At 39.2% G+C, this 27,011-nt stretch overlaps 1 protein-coding gene across 1 annotated transcript; it reads left to right on the forward strand.

Moving 5' to 3' along the window:
- The first annotated feature begins 14,430 nt into the window (after window positions 1-14,430).
- Window positions 14,431-24,751, forward strand: npffr1l2 (neuropeptide FF receptor 1 like 2). Its single transcript, XM_020052321.2, has 4 exons — window positions 14,431-14,782; window positions 22,460-22,559; window positions 23,743-24,446; window positions 24,477-24,751. Exons 1-4 carry the CDS (start codon window positions 14,431-14,433, stop codon window positions 24,749-24,751), a joined length of 1,431 nt encoding a protein of 476 aa, XP_019907880.2.
- Window positions 24,752-27,011: the final 2,260 nt, after the last annotated feature.

The following is a 27,011-nucleotide window of genomic DNA, read 5'->3' on the forward strand; positions in this document are numbered from 1 at the left end:
AATACACATACACTATACCTAAAATTTCTGCCCTCCTATTTGCCTTATTGTACATTTATGTATTGCTCATCTACACATTGCACTGGTAATTTGCATACACTTAATACTTGCAAATATTTGTACATTTTCTGCCCTCCTCTATTTGTACTTCTGGTTAGATGCAAACAGCATTTCGTTGTACTGCTCAATTACAATAAAGTTGAATCTAATCTAATCTGATACTGTGGGGGGTGTTTTACTGGCATAGTTTGGGTCACTGTGAATCATAAAGTTATTCTGAGCGATCACCATCTTATGGTGAAACGTTTCTATCCTGTTGGCAGTAGTCTCTTCCAGGATGACAATGCCCCATCCAGAGGGCATGAGGGGTCACTGAATGGGTTTTGGGAAAATGGTTCTAGAGACTCTCAGAATCTATGCCAAGGAGCACTGAAGCTGTTCTGGTGGCTGATATTTGCCCAACACCTCACCAAGACAGCTTATTTTGGTTTTTCCTTTAATTTGTCACCCCTCTGTATGTGTTGGACAATAGTAATTTGCTGCAATCAGGTTCTATTGTGTCCGTATAATTATAATTCAGATTTATTTACCACTAGGAGAATATGTGACTTGAGTCCTTTACTTAAATTGGAGTTGCCAAGTTAGATCATTAACATGACACAGTAACCACCTAAATCAACAAGGGGGAGGGATGTGCGCGCTCGTGTGGTCACATTCGCGGGCGTGCGTGTCGGGGATGAGGGAGTGTTTTTGAGAATGAAACATATTAGTCTCTGCAGATTAGGTTGGATATGCAAGTTAGGTTGGAGATGGGTACTTTCTTCCGTGTAGCGTGATTGAACCCAGTAACTCAGTTGGAATTGAGAGGTTATACATGAAGATGAGAAATCTGGATATATACCGCATAGCGTTGAGTGTGCGCAATTTGCTCAGCACTGATGAACCAAACCCGCCTCTCCAGTTCGCTGAATTGGGAAAACGCCAGATATAGACTATTGTGCAACCACTTTTGCATGTTTATGTGTCAACATTTTCACAACTGCATCGCTTGTAACTCTTTTGAACTACTGACGAAGTAGCCTAATTGAAGAGAAGCGCTGGCAAAAAAAGGTAGGTAATACCTGTGTATCGCCGTCTATATTGATGTTGTTGCGTGGGTCATGAACTCGCAATGAATTGCACGAATAATATTAAGTTGCCAAACATATCGTGAATTTTTTTCTCTCTGTAACATTTTCTACAGGTATGCAAGGAAATCAAAGTTATTCCAAAATAGAAACAATCTATAATATGAAATTGTATTTGGTTTTATATTAACAGGATGATATTGAGATAATAATTTTTCATGAGTTTCAGAAATACTTTGTATTTTATGTACATTACCTAATATACTATTGTTTGGTATTAACATCAGAGTATTGTGTGATTGGATTGCAGATGTAATCATATGAAACCACATTTTGAAGGTGTTTGAGCAGGTAGAATTGTATGGATTTATTTTCATTGCGTGTTTTATATATATATAACGTGTATATAGAACCACCTATACAAATGTTACGCAACTAACACAATTCTGACCAAAATGTCAGGTCTTTCTAGTCCCTAGGTCTGGACCAGTGGTTCTAGGAACCCTGGGTTTACACAGCCTTTTCATATGGGTTACTCGAGAAGACATGAGACCATACATTTACTAGGAAAATGCACATTAGAGTGTACTTAAGTGGTACTGCAGGCTAATATAATTTTTTTTTTTTGGTACAGTAACTGAAATTGTTCATGTGACCAGACATTTTTGAAAAGTCATCCATTTTACTCACCCTGTGATGGATAGAGGCTCACAATTACAGACAAGTTTGCAAAACGTGTTTGTGCTTTAGGAAGTTACAACATGAGTCTATACTGTTATCTATGATGTTGTTTTATTTTTTTTTAGCTATGACTGGTTCTCCTGCCCATTTGGGGTATGTGACCCCAGGAGACACTTTCCTTCCCTAAAGCCAAAGCTACTAAACCTAGAATGAAAAGGAAGAAAGTAAAAGCAAAAATCTAGACCGACACAAGGAAAGCTGGAGCTGGAGAAGGCACTCAATGACAGAGAAAATAAAAAGATTGAAACCAAACTGCAAAAACTCTGTGGAACAGCCAGAAGGGAGCAGCAGTTCACAGCCCCCTGCTGCATTGACAAGTGGGTTGTTGAGTAGTAGCCTGATTTTGTGAGGAGAATTGGAGAATTGCAGAGCCTTAAAAAAGTCATTTGGTATTGAATTTGGTCTATTTCAAGTGAACATTTTCAGTTTAATTTCAGCATAATCAGTGTCGCAGTTTACCCCCAAGTGGCTCAACTTATCCTCTCCCTAGGCTCAACTTACCCCTCATCGGGGGCAAGTAGAGCCAAAAGTCCACGTTTTTATGGAGAGTCATATTTTGAAAACTGTTTATTTTAGATCCAAAGTGATTATTCCCAGGCATGCACCACATCTTGAAATATACATATTTTAGTTGGATACATTACACCATTACACAAGACACCTCAGGTAAAAACTGGCTCAACTCACCCTGCTCTCCCCTATTATTCCTTTGTCTACTGTGTATTTTTTATGTGTGTTTTTCACAATCAATATCCCTAAGATGTCCCTTGAAATGCTCAGATTGATTGTGTGAGCGTTAGCAAACCAATTAAAAGACTGTTCAGTATACAGACCTGATTGGCTTTCTCAAACCTAGTTCCTTAGACCGACATAGGTCCAAAAAGTAATGCTTGCTGTTCCATGGCATATCCCCATGAAAGAGTTCTACCGAGTTCATAGAACATTTGAGTGAGGTCCAATGTTCCAATATTTAGGTTGGCACATTCACATATTATTTTACTCCAACTGATTTGGCTCTGTCTTTCAAACGGTTGGAGCTATTAGTTTTATGACCCCTTAAATGAAATGTAGGAAACTCTGGGACATGTATAATGCTTTCGGAATGTATTCAGATCCTTTAATTTTTTTCAAACGTTTGTTATTTTGCAGCCTTATTCTAAAATTGATTAAATGTATGTTTTGACTGCAAGTAGAGCCTCAAGTCTTATTGGATATGAGTCTTCTTGGTTATCTGAATGCAACAGTTGATGGGAAGTTTCTCTCATTCTTCTCTTTAGATCCACTCAAACTCTGTCAGGTTGGATGGGGAACATCACCACACATATTCTTTCAGGTCTCTCCAGAGATGTTTGATCAGGTTCAAGTCCAGGCTCTTGCAAGGTTTCTTAAGGACATTCAAAGACTGGTCCTAAGCCGGTGCTTAATATCTGTCCTTTTGGAAGATGAATCTTCACCCCAGTCTGAGGTTGTAAGTGCTCTGGAGGTCTTCACCAAGGATCTGTCTGTATTTTGCTCTTTGCATCCTTTCCTCAATCATGGCTGATCTCTGTTGCTGAAAAATATCCCCACAACATTATATTGCCACCATTATGCTTCACAGTATGCATGGTAATTATCAGGTGTGCCTGGTTTTCTCCAGACGTGACACATGGCAGTCAGGCCAAAGAGTTAAATCTTGGTTTTATCACTCTAGTGAATCTTGTTTGTCATGGTCCTTTTAGGTGCTTTTTGGCAAATTCCTTTTACTGAGGAGTGGCGTCCATCTGGCCAGTCTACCTGATTGGTGAAGTGCTGCAGAGCTGGTTGTCCTTCTAGAAGGTTCTCCCATCTCCACACAGGAACTCTACTTTGTCAGCTTTGTCAGATTGACCATCAGGTTCATGGTCACCACTCTGACCAAAGCTTTTCTCCCCTGTCAGTTGGAGCACAGCTCTAGGAATAGTGAGGTAGGTTCCAAACGTTTTTCGATTAAGAGTGATGGAGGCCACTGTGGTCTTAGAGACCTTCAATTTTGCTGACCTATTTTGGAACCCTTTCCCAAATCTCTGCCTCGACACAATCCTGTCTCAGAGATCTAAAGACAAATCATTCGACCTCATGACTTGGAGTTTGCTCTGTCATGCACTGTCAATTGTGGAAACTTATATAGACAGGTGTGTGCATTTCCACATCATGTCAAATCTATTGAATTTACTATAGATGGGATTCCAGTCAAAAAATCACAAGGATGATCAATGGAAATTCAGTTTCGAGTGTCAATTTCAAATTTACTTATGTAAATATGATATTTCTGTTTTAAATTCTAAAAAGCAATATTTGCTGGGTCATTATGGAGTATCGTAGGTAGAATAATTAGGCAAAAATCTATTTCATCTTAGAACAAGGCTGTAACGTAACAAAATGTGGAAAATGTCAAGCGGTCAGGATCCAGATTTGTTTTTACCATGTCTACCTTTTGTTTACTAGCCCAACCTTTTTAACCACTAGGCTACCTGCTGCCCCTTAAATAACATTATTGTCATTGAGCTATGTCAGAGCTCTGAAGGAACCAAAAATGTCAATACTATGTTTATTTACATATTCAGTGATTCTTCATTATTTAATATAGACTTGTATATCTATGTACTTAGTTTCTGTCCTAGTAGGCATTCATTGGAATGTTAACGGTTTAGAGATGTTTGCATAAGATGTGAATGCTGGGACAAAAAGGTTTGCTTGTTATTGCCTAGCTAGCTTGCTTCTTGAGATAACACCACTCTGTCTTATGTGATAGCCCCAGAACAGATCAGAATGTGCCCCTAATTAATAAGGGGCCTGTTCTTCAGGACCAGTTTGTTATCCTTTGGTCAGTCAACCAACCCCAATTCCTTTAGTTCTGGGATATAAACCAGAGCGGTGCTTGGGGAAACTCTCTTGCATTTTCCATCGTTCTGCATGCATCTTTGTCCTTGCAAACGTTTTTAATCTCCACAGAACCTTTATCTAAGATAGGCCCTACTTGTACTGTAATTGTAATACTCTCATTATATATTAAATGAGTTTGTTACATTAATTCACTGACTAACAGTCAGCTAATAGGAAAAGCTGGACTAGCTAACTACACACAATCAGCAGTTGGAAGAAAGCTTGTTGTGCATGTTTCAAAGGAGACCACCCTGCTGCGCAAATGGTGACCCCAAACATGTTCAAGCCTGACCAAAAACCATCAGGCTAAAGCCAGAAGGCCTGGGTCTGGTGACCTCCATGCTAGGCCACTTGTCTGTTTGCTCAGTCTGTTGCGCTGCTATACAGCTCCGGAAAAAATTAAGAGACCACTGCACCTTTTTCTTTTCTTTCCAAAAAAGTTGAAAAGGAAAGTTTTGAGTGAGGAACAGAAGTGTTCAATTTGCAGTGGTCTCTTAATTTGAACCCTTCTGTTCCTCACTCAAAACCTTCCTTTTCGACTTTTTTGGAAAGGAAAGAAAAAGGTGCAGTGGTCTCTTAATTTTTTCCAGAGCTTTTTCATCTGTTTTTCGTCTGTTTTGTCATGCTTGCCAGTACCTCTGAGCCCATGGCAATTATTAGTTTCTGGTCACAGAATGGTTTCCTATGTATATTTCCATCCAGATGTATATAGTAAATTACCTGATGTAATTGGTGTATGTTGTTTGGATAGTAAGTCTTCACTTTGACTGACAATTACAGTAAGCCAAGTCAAAGATACTGTTTCAACTATAATTTTTCATCATTACTAAAAGGAGGACATAGCCTTTGTCAATCTTTGGGCTTCATAATCGCCTGACTGGTTCTTAGTCTCTATTCAGTCTTCAGTCCATAACTAGACTGTGTTTACAGGCGGTATGCAGCCTTCAAAGGCTTTTAAAGTGAGCAATAAGATGCTATTGTTAGGCTTCTACTATGGTTTGAGAGTTACATAGGAATTTTTTGTCAAGGCATCTTGGATATTTTCATGGCATTTATACAATCTTCAGCTTTTTGCTATTTGCTATTCAGAATGGTATTGGGACAAATTAATTAAGGGTCAAGTATTGAGTATTTGGTCTCATTCTGCTAAAACAGCACACATGACTACAGACTTAACAGACTTTTTGGATGCATTTGCAGTATGCAGGAACAGGAACTGAATGGTCAATAATGTACTGAGATATTTTGGGATGTCTTTCATTGTAAATAAGAATACAATATGTTTCTGAGTACTTTGCATTAATGTGGATTCTTCCATGTGGATGCTTCCATGAGTAGATAATCAATTGTGACTATTGATGAGTGAGACAGCTACTGAGGAACAATGATTATACCACTATAAAGCACCTTGCCATCACCAATATTTAGTTAAGAGGTAAGCATCTTTTCAAAAAAGCATTTGTTCTCACTCCAAAGAAATGAATTGATGTTATGGACATGAATAGGTTAAACCACCTTTCTGGTTCTGTTTAATGAGGTGTGCACATAATATCGATCACTCCTGTCTGAATGGGATACGTCCCAAATGGCAACCTATCCCCCAGCAAACTACATTATACATGTGCACAGACAGTTCAAAAGTAATGCACTACAGGGAAAAGTTAGCCATTTGGAATTACATGTTTCAAACCCATTATCCTATTATTATGGGTAGCCTTCTAAATGCCACATTGAATTACTGTTGTGTGGGTGTAAAACGCACACAAAGGAAAAACTTACAAGGTACTGTTAGGGTACTAGCTCACATTCCCATTACTGTAAATGAAATAGAGTAACATTGTTCAACAGTCTCATCATGAAGACATTTGGGATTAGTTAACACCTGGATGTCTTTGACAAAATAGGCCTTAAAGGAAGAATCAGAAGTGGAAACAAAAACAAATAATCTCCACCTTGTTATGCAAAAAGCTGAAGGATGAGGCTGGACAATTTGGAATAGCTTGCTATCTACATCAGTTTATGATAAACAAGAAACAGGCCAGGATGTTGTCATTGTTTAGCATTTTTTTATTACAAGATTAGTTTGCTGTGGATAGCCAACTGAAACTACATTTGTAAATAATTTTTTCATAGAAACGCTGAATGTTAATGCCATAATTCTGAACAAAAATTTAATCAGATCCACAAACGAGCAATTTTATTCAGAAATAGACATTCGACAATTAACTAATATCAATGTTGTTGACATTATTCATTACCACCTTCATGGTGCAGCATCATGACGACTAAGGCTGGGTTGTGGGTCTTTTTTTGCAGTGTTATTACAATGTATATGTCTTTTTCTGCACCATAGTTACTATTTATAGACCTGTGACCAATTACCCACAGCTGTGACCAATTACCCACAATTCAACAGGTATAATCAACCTGTTTCTGGTAAGAAAGCACTGTGTCTAAAGTTGCTTTGGTAATCTGAGGATCACTTCTGTAGTGTTATATTCATGATAGTTATATTCATGTTACAATAAAATATGTAATTTATTGTACTGTGTTCAAAATTGTACTGTGAACAAAATGAACATTGTGAGGATTTGTGAGGAGAGTAATGAAGAGGATACAGTATCTAGTTCTCATAGGACCATGGTTGGAGTGGAGAGGCTCTGGAGTCTTAGAATTCAAAATGCTTAAAAATAACACCAGTACAAAAAAAAGTGCAAATCTCATGTAAAGGCCAAACCATAGGCTAGAATTATGTTATAGCATGAAATGCATGTTCAAATAGTTTACCAGTCATAATCATTAGATTGTCTGCTATTTATTCACCTGACTCCAGGAAAAAGATTATATAAAGTATTTTTTCTCTCATTAATGTTAATTTTTTCTTTATATAAGGCTATTTTAGGTCTTCTTCCATCCTACCTTCTGACCTACATCAGTGCAAATAATACTGGGACTTACAATCTTCGTTCCCAGGATCTTTTCCTTCTGTCTGTACCAAATGTTAGAACTGAGCTGGGAAAAAAGGCTTTTAAGTTTTCTGCTCCCTCTGCATGGAACATTTGAAACTTAATAAGCTTGTCCCATTGGTTGCTTTTAAGAGGATATTGATTGACTTGGAAGAAGCCACACCTGGCTGTAGTTGTTCTGCATTATATTTTAAGGATTTGTGGTTGATGGACTTGCTAATTTAGTTGTTTCATGTTCTTGTGTATTCTGTGTTGTATGTATGGTTGTACTGCTGTCTGTCTTGGCCAGGACACTCTTGAAAAATAGATTTTTAATCTCAACAAGTATTTTCCTGGTTAAATAAAGGTAAAAAAAAAAAAGAAAAGTGAATGTTTGTCTAAATTATCTGCAAATAATCATTGTTTGAGCAAATACAGTTTAAAATCATAGAGTCATGGCTTCTTTCACCAATATGAAATTAGTAAATGAGTCATTATCCCCATATAACCTAGCAGCAAATTGATATTGGTTCGTTTTGCTCTTTTTTTTTTACCATGTAAATCTCGTCAGGACAAGGTGACATTTGTCAATATATTTGCTTCAATTAACTACAAAAAATATCTTTGCTTATTTCATATTTCACAGTTGTTTAATTTTAGGTTACTATTGGTTACTTTAGGTTTCACTCACTGTCATATACTTATTTGCACTAAATTATAAACCAGATGGGAAAAAAAGGTTTTTAAAGAACTGGTGTTGGAAAGAAACACTTTCCTCATCTGTTTGGTATGTTCAGGTCAAATAATAAGGATGAACCACCTGAATGAACAAAGTTGCAAAACATGAAAGATTTGTTTTCAAGTTTTAAAATAAGCAATCAGAGCCTATATGTTTTGTCTTGTGCTTAATACAATTTGCAAAAAATATATTCATTTATTTATTTAAGCTATGAACAAAGTGTTAAGAAAAGCAGAAATTAAAAACCATTATTTTGTTTGGTATAATTGCTGTTGCTTTTATTGTAAATAATAAATTATTTCTTAGCTTATGTAGGCCTACGTAAAGTCGTTGGTGAGGCAGGATCGAATGTACCTTGAGCAGTTTAAATTCACAACAATACCTCCAATAGCATACAAATAGTCTATTCAAGTATAACTTGAAGGACATGGTCTATGGCAACTACATCAATAAGGGAATCGATAATAAAACATTGAAATTGACATTTTGATGTTATCGTCATGGATGATGCCTGTCTGACGTCAACCACCAAAAGAGGTTTTACCTTGGTGTTTCTCAGTATTTAATTATATCTTATATGTTCTTTGTAAAAAATGACAGCATTAGTCAACAGATTCAACACATATGTTCTTTGTATAAAATGACAGCATTAGTCTACAGATTCAACACATTTTTGATGACAGATTTGCTATTAAAGGACAATTACACCGAAGAACTATATATTTTTTATTTTGTTGGGATTAAATAATTGAAATGGACTCCCATATTGGTTTTGCTCTATAATTCTAATAATCACTGAGAAAAATATCTATTGTTGGTTTATCTTAGTAGATGAAACCGGATTACGTATTTTGCTATGATAAGTTGTGTCCTTCCTCATCATTTTCGATTTGTTTTTTCGTTTCAGCCACATTCTAAAATTGATTAAATTAGAAGATTCCTCTTACAGCAGAACAATGACTCCAAACATACAGTACAGAGAAAAATAACATTCTTATTGTTGTTCTTCTCCCTGTCCAAAGGATTCCTCACTGTTTCAAATATGATGAGAATGGGGCTCTACCTTCACCTCTCAATGTTAGTCTACATCTTTACAGAGTATTTACAAAATACTTATTGTAAGACATTTCATGGTCATAGTGTGTACTTGTAGTTTCCAGATCCTGGGTTAGCACTTCTGTCTCTTGGCTAAATGACATTTAAGTACTGTACATCAAATGCAGACCGCTTGTGTGTGTTACTTGCCTTCCCAGATTAATTACTTTTATACTATACAGCTCTGGAAAAAATTAAGAGACCAGTCCTAATTTTTCTTAAATCAGCATCTCTACATGTACAGTGGGGAGAACAAGTATTTGATACACTGCCGATTTTGCAGGTTTTCCTACTTACAAAGCATGTAGAGGTCTGTAATTTATCATTTATCATAGGTACACTTCAACTGTGAGAGACAGAATCTAAAACAAAAATCATGAAAATCACATTGTATGATTTTTAAATAATTAATTAGCATTTTATTGCATGACATAAGTATTTGATCACCTACCAACCAGTAAGCATTCCGGCTCTCACAGACCTGTTAGTTTTTCTTTAAGAAGCCCTCCTGATCTCCACTCATTACCTGTATTAACTGCACCTGTTTGAACTCATTACCTGTATAAAAGACACCTGTCCACACACTCAATCAAACAGACTCCAAGCTCTCCACAATGGCCAAGACCAGAGAGCTGTGTAAGGACATCAGGGATAAAATTCTGCACAAGGCAGTGATGGGCTACAGGACATTAGGCAAGCAGCTTGGTGAGAAGGCAACAACTGTTGGCGCAATTATTAGAAAATAGAAAAAGTTCAAGATGACGGTCAATCTCCCTCGGTCTGGGGCTCCATCCAAGATCTCACCTCGTGGGGCATCAATGATCATGAGGAAGGTGAGGGATCAGCCCAGAATTACACGGCAGAACCTGGTCAATGACCTGAAGAGAGCTGGGACCACAGTCTCAAAGAAAACCATTAGTAACACATTACGGCGTCATGGATGAAAATCCTGCAGCGCACGCAAGATCCCCATGCTCAAGCCAGCGCATGTCCAGGCCCGTCTGAAGTTTGCCAATGACCATCTGGATGATCTAGAGAAGGAATGGGAGAAGGTCATGTGGTCTGATGAGACAAAAATAGAGCTTTTTGGTCTAAACTCCACTGGCCGTGGAGTAGAAGAAGGATGAGTGCAACCCCTAGAACACCATCCCAACTGTGAAGCATGGAGGTGGAAACATTCTTTGGGCAAGAGTAAGGATCTGAGCAACTTTGACAAGGGCTACATTTTGATGGCTAGACAACTGGGTCAGAGCATCTCCAATACTGCAGCCCTTGTGGGGTGTTCCCAGTCTGCAGAGAACAACTTACCTGGAGATCTAAGGTGTTGACTTGACCTCCAAATTCTCCAGATCTTAATCCAATCTGTGGTATGTGCTCCCACCCATGGAGGCCCCACCTCGCAACTTACAGGACTTAGAGGATCTGTTGCTAACGTCTTGGTGACAGATACCACAGCACACCTTCAGAGGTCTAGTGGAGTCCATGCTTCAATGGGTCAGGGCTGTTTTGGCGGCAAAAGTGGGACCCACACATTATTAGGCAAGTGGTCTAGCAGTAAACACACAGCGGGTCATCACGGTATAACATGAAGTCAATTAAAGATTTTGATCTGTAAGATATTTTGTTCATTAAGACCCAATGTGTAATTTAAGTGTTCCCTTAATTTTTATAGCAGTAAATATAGTGATGGGATAAGTGAACTGTCACCAAAACAAAAGCGGGACAGGTAAATCAAGAGACCATATACAATAATTGTAAGACCGGTGGAAGCAAACACCAGGACACAAATGAGGTCTTCTCTGAGTATGTTTTTTATGACTTTTCCCAACAGAAATCCAACTGGCAGAAAACAGAGAAACGAAACACCAGTCCTTGGCCTGAACATGAAAACCTAGTAGAACAAACAAAACAAATAAATTGAATACACATAGACTCGGAGCACTGGAGCAGACAGCAAAGTCCGTCCTCTAACATCCACTGAGAATAACCGAAACAGCACAAGTGCTAGCCTAAACGCCCCACCCTGATTCCCAAATGGAACATTTGTGTCATGCTTAGTTCATGTCCTTATGGGACCTCGCTCAGCCCTGGTGGCTGGAACAGGTGTTAGTAGGAGGGAGATGCCCAACGCTGGATAGAGTAGGAAGGCAAATCCAACGATGATGTGACAATAATGTTTTTACTTTCACTAAAGACACAGCCTGAGTAGGAATTGTCCAGTCCTGGATCGTACAAAATAAACAAAAGTAATCAGGTGGAAAACTAAGAAACCAAATACACACCTAGGAAATCCCTCCTGTGTTGCAGCGTAGCTCATGATGGAGTGTTTAAATCTATGCTTGGCAACACATTTATTGTAGCTGTGAGCTTGTTCCACTGTTAACATTTTATGATAAATACAGGCATAACCATAGTGGAACTGCATCAATTTCAACCTGCCTTGGAGAAAGAGAAAACGACCCCTGCTCATTAGTCAAAGCCAACCACTCCAATCCCTATGTGGGTCCATATCTAGGGAGTGAATGTAACTTGCATTGGTATGAAATGTGGCAGAACCAATGGCACCAGCCATGAGACAGACTCCAGGTTATCTCCATCCGTTAACCCTCCAGTTAAGATATGACTGTGGAAACTTCATTCATTACTTTGTTCTTCTAGTCTGTACAAAGACCCCAATCGAATTCAGAATTCTTAAGATTAATTTCCAGGCCAGAAAAGACATTCTTCACACCCGTGACACATGACATCACATCGGGAGGAAGATGACGATCTGAGAAATGAAAATTATAGTAATCAGTGAAATGGATAGCAATGAAGGTGTTAGAGGAAGTGAGAACAAAGAGATCAATATATTGAGGAAGAAAAGCACATGAAGAAGAGTAGTTCAAAGGTAGTTAAACCTAAAATGATTAAAGGTAAATTAGTTGCAGCAGCAAATACAAAAATTATTCTGCACCAGTCAGAAAGTGATATTTCGAGAATCTGCCTTTCCTCTTGGTTGAGCCGTGTGCAGTATCAGGATGGGTGGAAAACAAGATGGGAAATGTTGTATTTCTGAAATATACTTGTGTCTGTTCTGGGCCAGCTGTCTGACATTCTGAGCCACAGATTGCAGGAAAAAACCTGACTTGCGTTGCTCTCTGGAGCCGAGTGCCATTGAAAGAATTGATAACTGGTGTGGCAGTGAGGACCAACTGAAAATCAAGATTGCCGTAGCCTTTGGTGAGAGACATTTAGTCAAACATAGAAAATATGTAGAGTGTGGTAAAACATTGAGTACATTGACTGTACTGCTGATACTGTTTTGATATAGAGTTATTACCCAAGCTAGGAATTGTCCGTTATCCCATAAGAGCTGGCTTTCCAAAACCAAGCCTATGGTCATGTTATTGCAGCGTGTAGGAGGGAGATTCCTAGGTGTACAAAGTGTACTAGAATATATGAGAAAACTTTTGGTGATGAAGATTGTCTTGACTGTAAGAATACTCATATTGCCGGGAATTAAGTGTGTGTGTGTGAGAGGTTGCCAAGGTCAGAATAGAACAGGTATTGACATTTAAGAGAGTAAAAGAGGAAAAATTGTCCAGGACAAGAGATCCTTTGAGAATTTCTGTAAGCAGGCCGGGGGTAAATAGAGAATAACAATTAGACGTGAAAAAGTATGTACATCCCTGTCTTTTTTTGTACATATTTGAACACATGGACAGCTGAGCTGAATTCCAACCACATTAATTGATGAAGGTAACCCAGCTTAATAAATCATTCAAAAAAATTTACTTTAAAACCATCTATGCAATTTAAATAAACAGAAATATGCTGAAAAGGTTAGTAGACCCACATCTTTACCATCACATCAAATTTCAATCAGGTCCACCAAAACAAATGATTACAAAATCCTTAGAGAGTAACTTTGGCGGATTCAACTTCCCATAAAATGGTCTGGTTTGGTTTTAACCCTATGGGTGGTAACACATCATGCCAAGACCTATCTGAGGCCCTCAGAAGAAAGGGTTTTGATGAGCATGAGTCTGGGAGCGGTTAGAAAACAAGTGAAGGGCATGAGTCAACTGTCAGAAAAAGACAGCACCAACTCTAGCTCTCAAATCAGAATATAAACACACTACTGACGTTGGCCAGAAAACACCTCTTGAGGAGAATGTGAGGGTATTTGTTAAAAAGCTGAAGCTTAACCAAACCTGGATATTACGACATGACAATGATCTAAAAAAAACACAAGCCAATGGAGGGTTTTGGAATGGCCGAGTCAATGCAGAGATCTCAATCCTATCAGACGGCTATAGAGGACTTGAAGCAGACCATGCAAGCAAGAAAGCCCTTTTAGGATGACAGTTGAAGCACTGCTGAAACAAAAGTCATTACAGTCAATTTAAGAAACTGATAGATAATTACTAGAAACAGTTTCATTAAGTTATTTTAGCCAAAGGGATCAAAACCAGCTATTGTTGCTGGGGGTGTACTTATTTTCATTATAAAAATGTATTTCTGTCAATATTTGATGAATAAATGTTTGCAAAGTATAATATATTTTGAACTCCAAAATAACCTGGTGCCTTAAGGGATTCCACTTTGCTAACGAAGGCTGCATCCTTGCTGACTCACTGGAAGAGGCCACTGAATGGTCGAATGTCATCCCCCACACATGACATTGCCGGTACATAAAGTCACTGATCTATTGGAATTTCCCCCCTTGTTTTAAACTCTGCATTGTTAGGATATTCATCCATTTGCCGTCAAGCTACACCAATAGTAATTGTTGATTTGAATTGAACAAATAAATGTTTTTTTTCTGTTACTTTGTGTCTTCAGGTGCAGAGCCAATGTTTGAGTGGCTGCATGGCCCATGTTGTAGACCGGAGTGATGGAGGTTTGGAGCAGTGGAGAAGAGGATGGTCTGACTGAGATGGAAGGCTCCTCCAGTCCCTTGACAGCCCTGAACTCTTATGATAATGTCACCAACCTCACCCACATCACAAACCTCACCTACTTCCCTTATTACCAGCACTCCCTCCCTGTGGCTGCTAGCTTCATACTAGCCTACCTGTTCATCTTCCTGCTGTGCATGGTGGGTAATGTGCTTGTGTGTCTGATAGTGCTGGGGAACCGCCGCATGAGAACCGTAACCAACGTCTTCATCCTTAATCTGGCCGTCAGTGACCTGCTTGTGGGCATTTTCTGCATCCCCACAACGTTGGTGGACAACCTCATTACAGGTAGTTATTTCAACACTGTGTGACTAACCTGGTAAATAGAACTCTGTGTGACTAACCAGGTAAATAGAACTCTGTGTGACTAACCAGGTAAATAGAACTCTGTGTGACTAACCTGGTAAATAGAACTCTGTGTGACTAACTAGGTAAATAGAACTCTGTGTGACTAACCTGGTAAAGAGAACTCTGTGTGACTAACCTGGTAAATATAACTTTTTATGACTAACCTGGCAAACAGAACTCTGTCTGAACTGGGCTAATGTAATATCGGAAATGCAGAAGTAAAATCTTACATTCAGTCAGCTGTACGGGTGAACTGAAGATGTACTGCATGAAGACCATTCCTGCTAAATGTTTTTCTCAAACGTGTTACCACAGGCCATTTTCTTCCTATCTTCCAAAAGCAGGAAAGATCTTGCTTTTGGAAGATAATAATAATTAGGGAATTCTGCTATATCTGTTCAATTTACATAAGAATTTAATATTTTAACAATTATATACTGGGTTTGTGACCTTGGTCCACCGTCAATCTTCACATCCTAATATTCTAGTTTAAGACCCAATGAGAATGCTAATCCAAACCTGGCTCTGGATATACATGACTTCCCACAAGACATTGCTACAACATTTATTACATAAACATTAAGTTGTATTATTAAAATGTTCATGCATAATTAATGCCACATCATTATACACTGAACAAAAATGTAAACGCTGCATGTAACTATTTTAAAGATTTTACAATTACAGTTCATAAGAGGAAATCATTCAACTGAAATAAAGGCATTTGGCCTTGTCACGTCTCTCTTATAGCCCGTGAGTGGAAAGGGACAGCAACTGACCGCATGCTGCCACCAACTGGGGCAGGGAACGTATGGTGGTGTTTGCACTAACTGAATACAAAGTACCAAACAGCTGAAGTAGAAGGAAAAAATTCCCAACACTGGGGTTTTTATTCATGCACAACACAAAGAAATAAGTAACAGTAAAGTAAACAAACAAAGGAGGGAGACTAACTGTTAAAAGGTAGGAAAAGGGCCACGCGAGCCATATGTCAATGCAGATAAATTATAATAAAGTGCTTGATCTTCCCTACACCACTAATCTGCCTGTCATTATCTAAACCCTACACAATAAACCTACCTGCTACAAACAACAAAGGCACAGCCACCCACTTCTAACCTTATGTGTATAACAGGTTATGTAGGGGGGTATGTAAACTCCACGGTCAAGCCCGGTACAAGAACAAACATGTTGGATAGGCTTTTGATTTCAATGTGTGGGCACATTTATCCTACTTACCGATATTGATTAGTATCTTTGGAAAGCTAATCATTTTAGCATGCATGGCTTACTAAAGCTATATAATAGCAAACTACACTGCTTTCAATCCAATTCGAAAGCTTTTACTAACTGCAGTTGTTACACATTCTTTGTAGCTTAGTACTTACATCACTTTCGTTTAAAACGAAAACAAAACATTTGATAGATCAATCAAAATAAGTTTATGTATATTCAAAAAATATATGTTGGAAGTACTGTAGTTCTGTAGGACGGGCACTGCCCCCCAATGGCCCCCATACCACTGGGTCTACCCAGGGTGTGTTACCAAACCCTTCTCCATAGAGGGGTTCAAAACTGGGAAAAACAGACATAAGACACCAACAACGTCGCAGTTCGCTCCTTCCTCCAAACACAAAAGAAGCACTCTTATATGTGTAAAGGGGCCATCTTCGATTGGTTGATTGGTTAACCACCCCCACCTCATCAGCATTGACTCACTACACCTGACAGGGAGAAATAGGTTGGATAGGCATTTCATTTCCATGGGCGGGCACGTTTATCCTACGTGCCCGCCCATAACAGGCCTCAGTCAATGGAATTTACATGACTGGGAATACAGATGCATCTGTTGGTCAGATACATTGAGGAAAAGGCACGGCCCAGGTATTTATCAGAAAACCAAACAGTGTCTGGTGTGACCACCATTTCCCTCATGCAGTGCAACTTCTGTTTCACATAGAGTTGACCAGGCTGTTGATTGGGACCTGTGGAATATTGTCCCACTCCTTTTCAAGTGGTGTGCTAGGTTGCTCTTTCACATTGGTCCTGAGCATCTCAAACATACACATATGGGTGATATGACATTGTACTTGTTGTATGTTGCCTATACTATAACTCAGCACCACCATTGGACACAGTTCACAACGTTGCCATCAGCAACCTACTCATCCAACATCGTCTTCAGCGTGCCATTGAAGATGAGCATTTGCCCACTGAAATCTGTTGCCACTCAAAATTGCAGTCATTAAAACACCCTGGTCAGGACAACCAACACTTTGCCTGTTGCATTCAAATTTTGGTTTAGTTAAAATATTCCCATTGGTCTCCAGAATTATGCAGTGTTATAAAGCAAAACAGTGAAGTTTAACTACGGATGGCATCACAGCTGGTCATAACCAGAAGTCTCCCGCAGGCTGTTCATAATTGGGCCTTCAACATTCTGATTCAGCTAACTTCCTGGTTAAGCGAGGTGTGTGAGAAGAAGATCCACAGCCTGTCTGGAGAAAGCATTATCCCAGTCTTCATGGCACTTTCTCCAATATATTTAGACAAAAGACCTAGCAGAGAAGAATACATTGTTAGATGTGTTCCATATGTTTGCAGTGCTAATTTAAAAAGAGTAAATGTTGAAAATATCTACAGGGAAAAGTATGCACTAGAAGTTACACCGATCAGCCATAGCATTACAACCACTGTCAGGTGAAGTGAATAACACTGATAATCTCGTTATCATGACACCTGCCAGTGGATGGGATATATTAGACACCAAATGAATATTCTGTCCTCAACTTTGATGTGTTAGAAGCAGGAAAAATGGGCAAGTGTGAGGATTTAAATGACTTTGACAAGGGTCAAATTGTAATGGCTAAACGACTGGAGTAGGGCTGGGCGATAAAGCAATATCGATATTTATCATGATAAAACAATATACAATTTCAATGATAAACATGTAACCAATTATCGATAAAATGCTCAACGTACACTGCAAACTTGCTATAAACAGCCAATGAAATGTACTGCAGAAATGAGCCCTGAGATAAGAAAAAATTGTTTGATAAATGTTTTTGCCTTATGGACTGGGTCAGAGCATCTTCAAAACTGCAGCCCTTGTGGGGTGTTCCCGGTCTGCAGTGGTCAGTACCTATCAAAAGTGGTCCAAGGAAGGAAAAGCAGTGAACCAACGACAGGGTCGTGGGCGGCCAAGGCTCATTGATGCACGTAGGGAGCGAAGGCTGGCCCGTGTGGTCTGATCCACAGATGAGCTGCTGTAGCTCTACTTTCTTTAATGCTGGTACTGATAGAAAGGTGTCAGAACAGTGCATCGCAGTTTGTTGCGTATGGGGCTGCGTAGCCACAGCCCAGGCAGGGTGCCCATGTTGACCCCTTGTCCACTGCTGAAAGTGCCTACAATGGGCATGTGAGCATCAGAACTGCTGCTTACCTGAAAACACATGGCACCAGGATGTAGTATGGGACGGAGGCAAGCCAACGGAGGCAGTGTGGTGCTTTGGGCAATGTTCTGCTGGGAAACCTGCTATTTATGTGGATGTTTGACACGTATCACCTACCTAAGCATTGTTGCAGGCTATGTGCACCCTTTCATGGCAGTGATATTTCTTGATGGCATTGGCCTCTTTCAGCAGGATAATGCGCCCTGCTACAAAGCAAAAATGGTTCTGGAATGGTTTGAGGAACAAAACAACGAGTTCAAGGTGTTGACTTGGCCTCCAAATTCCCCAGATCTCAATCCAATCGAGCATCTGTGGGATGTGCTGGACATACAAGTTCGATTAATGGAGGCCCCATCTCATAACTTATAGGACTTAAAAGATCTGCTGCAAACATCTTGGTGCCAGATACAACAGCACACCTTCAGAGGTCTAGTGGAGTCCATGCCTCGACGGGTCAGGGCTGTTTTTGCTGCAAAAGTGGGACTCACACAATATTAAGCAGGTGGTCATTATGTTTTGGCTGATTGGTGTATATACTACTATTTGAAATAAAAATTATTATACAGCAAGTCTTTTTTAATATTGTGCTGATTCAAAAGGAATTAAAAAAAAATAGAAATTCTAAGCATACTTTAAAATCCTGTGATTGCTTTTTCCTGCGGATAATTCGTGCATTTACCATTTTTGGAATAAACACATAGTAGTACAATTATACAAATATATGATTTCTCCAGACAGGCTGTGGATCTTCTTCTCACACACCTCGCTTAACCAGGAAGTTAGCTGAATCAGAATGTTGAAGGCCCAATTATGAACAGCCTGCGGGAGACTTCTGGTTATGACCAGCTGTAATGTTTTAGATTAAAAAAATTATGTGTGTAATAACTGATACAAAATTGGAAACAATTCAGAACAAAAACCAAGGCTATCTACAGATATATAATCTATCAATATTGCCCTTACATGTCAATCAATCAATCAATCAAATGTATTTATAAAGCCCTTTTTACATCAGCAGTTGTCACAGAGTGCTTTTACAAAACACCCAGCCTTAAACCGCAAGGAGCAAACAACAGTAGTGTTGAATTTCAGTGGCTAGGAAAAACTCCCTTAGAAGGCTGACATTTAGGAAGAAACCTAGAGAGGACCCAGGCTCAGAGGGGTGACCAGTCCTCTTCTGGCTGTGCCAGGTGAACATATTAAGAGTACAAATTGTAATAATTAATAAATAAATACATGTGGGCTGAATCCAGAGTCTATTTAAACTTAGTCCAGGTCGGAAACATGACCAAATGGACAAGGACAGGGACAACATCGGGGAGGGGGAGGTGTCAGCACAGTGGCAGCTGCAACACAGGAGGACTTTGGACAGGGACAGCAACGGGTCTTTCAAGCCAGGTACTCCTCATGTGTGGGCCAGGACCTCATGTCTTCCTAAGTTTAAAACAGCAGGAGAAAATGCATTTGAAAATAAGCAACTCTTGAGACATATTTTATAGGTTCATCAAAGGAAAGGTCAGGGTCAAGGGTAACGCAGAGGTTTCTTTCAGTTGGGATACGACCATGCAGCCGTCGAGGTTCACAGTGAGATCTGCCAACAAAGCCTTTTGTTTCTTGGGTACTAAAACGAGCAATTCTGTTTTTCTTGAATTTAAAAGCAAGAAGTTCTCTGTCATCCACTTCCTAATATCTGAAATGCACACTTCCAAAGTAGCTAATTTTGGAGCTTCTCCATGCTTCATTGAAATATATAACCGCGTGTCATCAGCATAACAGTGAAATTTGACATTGTGATTCTGGATTACATCACCCAGAGGCAGCATATATAGTGAGAACAATAATGGGCCCAGAACCGAGCCTTGAGGAAGACCAAAACATACCTTTGATTTGTCAGAGGATATGCCATCCACACATACAAACTGATATCTTTCAGATAAATAACTTTTAAACCAATATGGGTTTCCAGGCTCTACGAGAAGGGAGTGATCAATAGTGTCAAAAGCAGTGATCAAGAAGCAACAGGATGGATACGAAACCTTTGTCTGAGGCCATTAGAAGGTCATTTGTTACCTTCACAAGTGCAGTCTCAGTACTATGATGGGGTCTGAAACCAGACTGGAGCATTTCATAAATGTTATTTGTCTTCAGGAAGGCATTCAGTTGTTGGGGAAAAAAATTCTAAGATTTTTGAGAGGAACAGGAGGTTCGATATTGGCCTATAATTGTTTAATATGTCAGGATCCAGATTAGATTTTTTTAGAAGAGGCTTAATTTCCGCTAGTTGTAGTGAGTTTGGTACACATTCAGAGGAAAGGGAGCAATTGATTGTGTTCAACATTGGTTGACTTAGCACAGGAAAGAGCTCCTTAAGTAATTGTTGGAATCGGGTCTAGCTGACAATTTGAGGGTTTAGAACTCATTACAAATGTAGTGAATTTGTCGAGCAATACGGGTCAGGGACACCTGGACAGGGAGGTTCAGGACATTCTCAGGACAACTGAGATTTTGGGGACTATAACTATTTAAGGAGGAATCAGTTGTTTGTTTTCTAATGGTGGTGATCTTTTCATCAAAGTAGTTCATGAATTCATTACAGCTAAAGTGAAGACCCACTTCACTTGATGAGCGTTGCTTTTTTGTTAACTTTGCAACAGTATCGATGAGAAATGTTTGATTGTTTTTGTTCACCTCAATCAGGTTGGAGAAATAAGATGATCGAGCAGATGTGAGTGCTTTTCGGTATTGTAGTGTACTGTCTATCCAGGCTAGTCTGAATACTTCCAACTTGGTGCAGCGCCACTTTCGCTCTAATTTTCTGTAGGCTTGCTTGAGTGCTCTAGTATTGTACCAATATCTATTTCTCGTGACAGGACTAAATCTAAGTTATGATTGTGGCAATGTGTTGGACCTGAGACATGTTGGATAAAACCCACTGAGTCAATTATGGCTTCAAAAGCTTTTTGAAGAGGGTCATTGGACTTTTCCATATGAATATTGAAATAGCCAAAAATTAGAATACTATCTGCCATGACTACAAGGTTAGACAAGAATTCTGGAAACTCACTGAGGAACATTGTGTATGGCCCGGGGGGCCTGTAAATAGTAGTTATGTAAAACGATTTATCAACTTTCATGAGAAAATTTCAAAAGAATGTAACCCGGTGATGTGTTTGAGAGTAAATGTATATTTACTGTCATAACTATTAGCAACACCCCCTCCTTTTTGGGATGCACAGGGTTATTATCACTAGTATAGCCAGGAGGAGAGGCCTCATTGAGTATGTTTTAGGACCATGTTTGGTATATGGCTAATTACGTGACACAACTCAGAGTTTCTGTCCATCAAATACAAATTATTATTATTATTGAATTTATAAGCAAGTTTGCATATTCATTGCATGCATTTCTAATGTACCAGAACTTTCTGTTAACCACCCAATCAACATCTAGGATTTTGTGTGCATAGTACCCAGATTTTCATGATATTTGAAATTAAAATGTGTATGTAAGAACATTTTTCTTTCTTTCTAGTAGAAAATAGTCTGTTTCAGATTATTTTGCACTCAACAGATTTGAATGGTGATCATATTTTATTTCATGTTAGAATAATTATTTAAATAATAAATAATAATTTAAGAAGTACAGAGGCATAAATATCAGACCTTTCTCCTAATGCAAAGATCCAAAGTAATTATTATTCATTATTATATATCCTACTTGAATTTTTATTCAACCATAATTCATCAAATAAATTGATCTCTCTGGCCACTGCAATTAATATTTGCCATAGGATTAATGCCAGCTGATCTATAAACCATCATCTCTAAATGTACCCATGGAGGTGATTAACTGTAACATCGGCTGAAACCAACCTTGAAACCAAAAGTTCAAGATTATGTTGCCTGATTAAGTGTCTGAACAGCTTTTATCATACTCTCTAGCTGCCTATGGCTAATATGTCTACTGTATTTAACAATCATTCTGTACTACTTGAACACAGTGATAAGGAGAGATTAACTAATCGAGTATGTTATTTCTGCTTGGCTCACCAATGTATGTTATCTCGTTTAGTTGCATTTTAAGAATTCCTGCAATAATAACATGCACATCCTGTTTTTTTGTTAGAATCCTCTTTCTATAGCTTCTCATTTATTTTGTCAAACAGGCTGGCCCTTCACCAACACCGTATGTAAAATGAGTGGTCTGGTTCAGGGGATGTCTGTGGCTGCCTCTGTCTTCACCCTGGTGGCCATTGCAGTTGACAGGTTGGTATGATGAAGCCTACAGTGACAATGGGTGATGCAGTTAAGTTAGGAAATTGGTAATTTCTCAGATGTATGTTTTCTTTTATTGAACGACACATAGGACTATGCAAAACCTATTCAACCGCCTATTCCTTGTTATCTATTCTTGCTATTGAATAATGTGTACAGCGAGCAACCAGCCTGAGTCATAACAAGAAGGACTCTGAGAATGGTCTTGTAATTCAAGTTGTAGATGTGATATTACAAGATAATCCTTAGTGAAATCAAAAATGAAACAAAGAGGTAGACAGGGAACATATGCATGGCTTAAAAGCAGTAGACAGGGAACATAGGCATGGCTTAAAAGCGGTAGACAGGGAACATAGGCATGGCTTAAAAGTGGTAGACAGGGAACCTATGCATGACTTAAAAGCAGTAGACAGGGAACATAGGCATGGCTTAAAAGCGGTAGACAGGGAACATAGGCATGGCTTAAAAGTGGTAGACAGGGAACCTTTGCATGGCTTAAAAGCGGTAGACAGGGAACATAGGCATGGCTTAAAAGTGGTAGACAGAGGAAGAGAGTAAAATTCTCAACAACCGACCAAGGAAACAAGGAAGAGCCAGGCCTGAAACAATGGAATTGATCTAATTTATACCCTTTGACCAGTCACCCGACCAGAGTATTCCATCCAACCATCTAACATTCTGTCAGTAGTACTGGGGATGTGTTGACAGCGATCATAATTGCACCGATTTGTGTTCATATTGAACATAATCACAATTTACAAAATGGTTTCATACAAAAAGCCCTGAGAGGTATGGTTTCAGAAAGCCTGCAGCCATTTACATCAATTGTTCACAGAATCTAAATTCCATTAGAGAACTGGCTTCACCTGGAGACCCAACATGGATAATGTGTTCCTAACAACCAATTTCTATTAGTCAAAGTCAGTATTTGGGAGACATTTCCTCCTCTGACACGAGGGAGGATAAAAACCCTTAGGTCTTGTCTTAAGAAGCATAGATGATAGGCAAATATCAAGTTAGGGTGTACATAGTTTACCTACACGAGGAGAAAAATTATACTCAACCAAATAAAATGAACTATGTAAAAACACATTTGACCAGATTTTTATATTTGACCACATTTTTATGATTTATGTCAACCAGTCCTTTCCCACTCTGTTTCCAATGTCCTCAGGTTCCGTTGCATTGTGTACCCTTTCCAGCCCAAACTCACTCTAACTGTTGCCAAGGTAACCATAGCAATGATCTGGGTCCTGGCCGTGGTAATCATGTGCCCCTCAGCAGCTGCTCTGTCCGTACAGGTGGCTGATAACTTCATGGTTTACAATCAGGACTACAACATCACCTACCCACTGTACTCTTGCTACGAGAGGTTTACCAACCCTAAGATGCGGAAGGTCTACACCACGGTTCTGTTTGCTCACATCTACTTGGTGCCCCTGGCTCTCATCACAATCATGTACGGGCGCATTGGAGTGAAGCTTTACTCCTCTGTGGTGTCAACCAGTAGGCGTCAGGGTGCAACGCCATCTTCTCCTGCCAGGCATGAGGGAGTCAGGCCAATGGTTTCCCAGAAGAAGATCAAGGTGATCAAGATGCTTATTGTGGTGGCCCTGTTGTTCATGCTCTCCTGGCTTCCTCTCTGGACCGTGATGCTGTTGACGGATTACGAAGGGCTAAAAGAGGACCGGATGGAGCTGATCACTGGATACATCTTTCCCTTCGCACACTGGCTCGCCTTCTCCAACTCCTCAGTCAACCCCATTATCTACGGATACTTCAACGAAAACTTCAAGAAGGGATTTCAGGCAGTCTGCCGGACCAACTCCTGTTGTCTGAGGAGTAAGGGTGAGGTACCAATAAGGGGAGCCCGGGAATGTAGGCCAGGAGATGAGTGTAATGGTGGAGCAGGTGAAGGCCGTTTGAGGGAGCCCGTAAGCAACCCCAACCTTGTCTTGTTTAGGGCAAGAAACAAAGTGCATATAGATGGTAATGTGGCGGACTCTGTGCATCTTGAGCTGGAGTTGAAAATGTCTAAGGTAGGAAGCAACACAGGCCATGTTGGGGGTGGGGGGGCTGGGGTGAATGGAGGATTAGGGCCTGACAATGAGATTAACAAAAAGGGGCTTCATGGTGAGGAGCATACTAGTCCAATGGATGTGTGTCAGGCCTGGGATAATTAGGGGGTGGCAGATAACTTACTGGTTAGAGCATCTGACCAGTAATCAAAAGGTGAAATATTTATAATTCTGTCCTTGAGCAAGTATGTTAACTATAAGTAATTCTGAATAACAAAAAAAAAAAGATTAGTGCGATAAAACCAGTGTAGATGCTTTCAACATCGTTAATTACAATTACAATTTATATATTATAATAGTGAAGCTAAAACATGTTCAGATATTTTGGAGTAAATCATTGTCATCAATAATTCATCAGGCAACAGTACAGAATGTTCAGATATCAAGGCAGGATATATGTTGGGCTGGGTCCCACCAGGGCAGAGCACCTGCAGCTGTGGTCTAAACAAGAGCTGGCAACGCTGAGCCCTGACTCTGATTCCTACTGTGGGCCGGTTCCAATCATTTATATACTCACTACTGTTTGTCATTCTGGATATGAGTATCTATCTGGTAAATTACTTAAATGTAAAATGTAATGACTTCTTAATTGCGCTGTGGATCAACACAGAGAACAGAGATGACTCTACATCTTGAAAGCTACAGTTATGCTCAAAAGTTTGCATACCCTTGGAGAATTGGTAATACATGTACCATTTGTAAAGAAGACATGAGTGAGCAAGCAAAATACATGTCTTTTATTCCTTATGGGATTCACATTTTGGAGGTCATAACAGAATGGCACAACCATAAAACAAAACATGCCAACAAAGAAAAGATTTTACAGACCCCTGTTCAAAAGTCAGAAGTCAGAGTTCTTAATCCTGTGTATTGCCCCCTTTAGCATCAATGACAGCGTGCAGTCTTTTGTAATAGTTGTCTATGAGGCCCCGAATTCTCGCAGGTGGTATAGCTGCCCATTCATCTTGGCAAAATGCCTCCAGGTCATGCAAAGTCTTTGGTCATCTTGTTTGAACCACACGTTTGAGATCTCCCCAGAGTGGCTCGTTGATATTAAGGTAAGGAGACTGATGGCTACTCCAGAACTTTCACCTTTTTCTGCTGTAACCACTGGATGGTCAACTTTATTGTGGCATTGGCGCAATAAAGGCTTCTTTCTGGCAACTCGACCATGTAGCTAATTTTTGTTCAAGTATCTTCATATTGTGCTCCTTGAAACAACCACACCGTCTTTTGCCAGAGCAGCCTGTATTTCTCCTGAGGTTACCTGTGAGTTTTTCTTTGTATCCCGAACAATTCTTCTGGCAGTTTTGGCTGAAATATTTCTTGGTCTACCTGACCTTGGCTTGGTATCAAGAGATCCCTGAATTTTCCACTTCTTAATAAGTGATTGAACAGTACTGACTGGCATTTGCAAGGCTTTTGATTGCTTTTTTTCTTTTTTCCAACTTTATAAAGTTCTATTACCTTGTTACGCAGGTCTTTTGACAGTTATTTTCTGCTCCCAATGGCTCAGTATCTAGCCTGCTCAGTGCATCCACGTGAGAGCCAACAAACTCATTGACTATTTATACACAGACTCTAATTGCAATTTAAAAAGCCACAGGTGGGAAATTCATCTTTAAGTCTTGAGAGACAACGCCATTGACACAAGGTAATCTATTCAATATATCTATATCAATTATATATCTGTAGCATTGGAAAGTTTCCTAAGATTAGCCTATTAATGAATTTATTGTTGGTCTAGGATATAGGAAATTGGTTGCCTTTTCTTCATTTTTTGTGATCACATTTCTTACAGAGGTTGCACAGGTAGCCCAGTGTACCAATCAGCAGAATATTACATTTGGGTTGTGTATTGACTGTGAATGCAACCAGAGTAGCCTGTCATTTGTCTACTAATCTTTCAAAAAATGTTACATCCAGCCTAAAAAAAATTATGCATTAATTAAAGGCATTTCATTATTCCCCAACTAGTGTTTATTATAAGTGAACTTATAGAAGAAACCGTTTTCCACTACATGAATGCAATGAAAGATACAGGCAATTATTATTTTACTTTTGTTGTACATCAGATATGATTATTGAAATACTTAATAATGAAGTAATAAATAATGATACATTAATTGTGAAAGTTCATGAATTAGGAAGTTACAGATTTTTATTGTAACTTTCTAATAACTTTCTTAAACATTCTGTGTTATACATTTTTTTTATCTGTATTTTCTTTTTCATGCTGTAGATGTATATCATAAAACTGACAGAATCTGCCATTAATGTCTACCCCCAGAACACAACAGTTTTGTGGAGCATATGATAACTTATTTATTTGTCTAGCCTGTAATTTGTGTCATTTGTCATTGAC

This window comes from Esox lucius, chromosome 13 (assembly GCF_011004845.1).
Source record: "Esox lucius isolate fEsoLuc1 chromosome 13, fEsoLuc1.pri, whole genome shotgun sequence".
In the NCBI taxonomy this organism is placed as follows: Eukaryota; Metazoa; Chordata; class Actinopteri; order Esociformes; family Esocidae; genus Esox; species Esox lucius.

Excerpts from the sequence above, each read along its gene's own strand:
- npffr1l2 (XM_020052321.2), top strand. The coding sequence starts at position 14,431 with ATGGAGGTTTGGAGCAGTGGAGAAGAGGATGGTCTGACTGAGATGGAA. Across the intron at positions 22,560-23,742 it reads GTGGCCATTGCAGTTGACAG|GTTCCGTTGCATTGTGTACC; the intron begins GTTGGTATGATG and ends CAATGTCCTCAG. Across the intron at positions 24,447-24,476 it reads AATAAGGGGAGCCCGGGAAT|CAGGTGAAGGCCGTTTGAGG; the intron begins GTAGGCCAGGAG and ends GTAATGGTGGAG.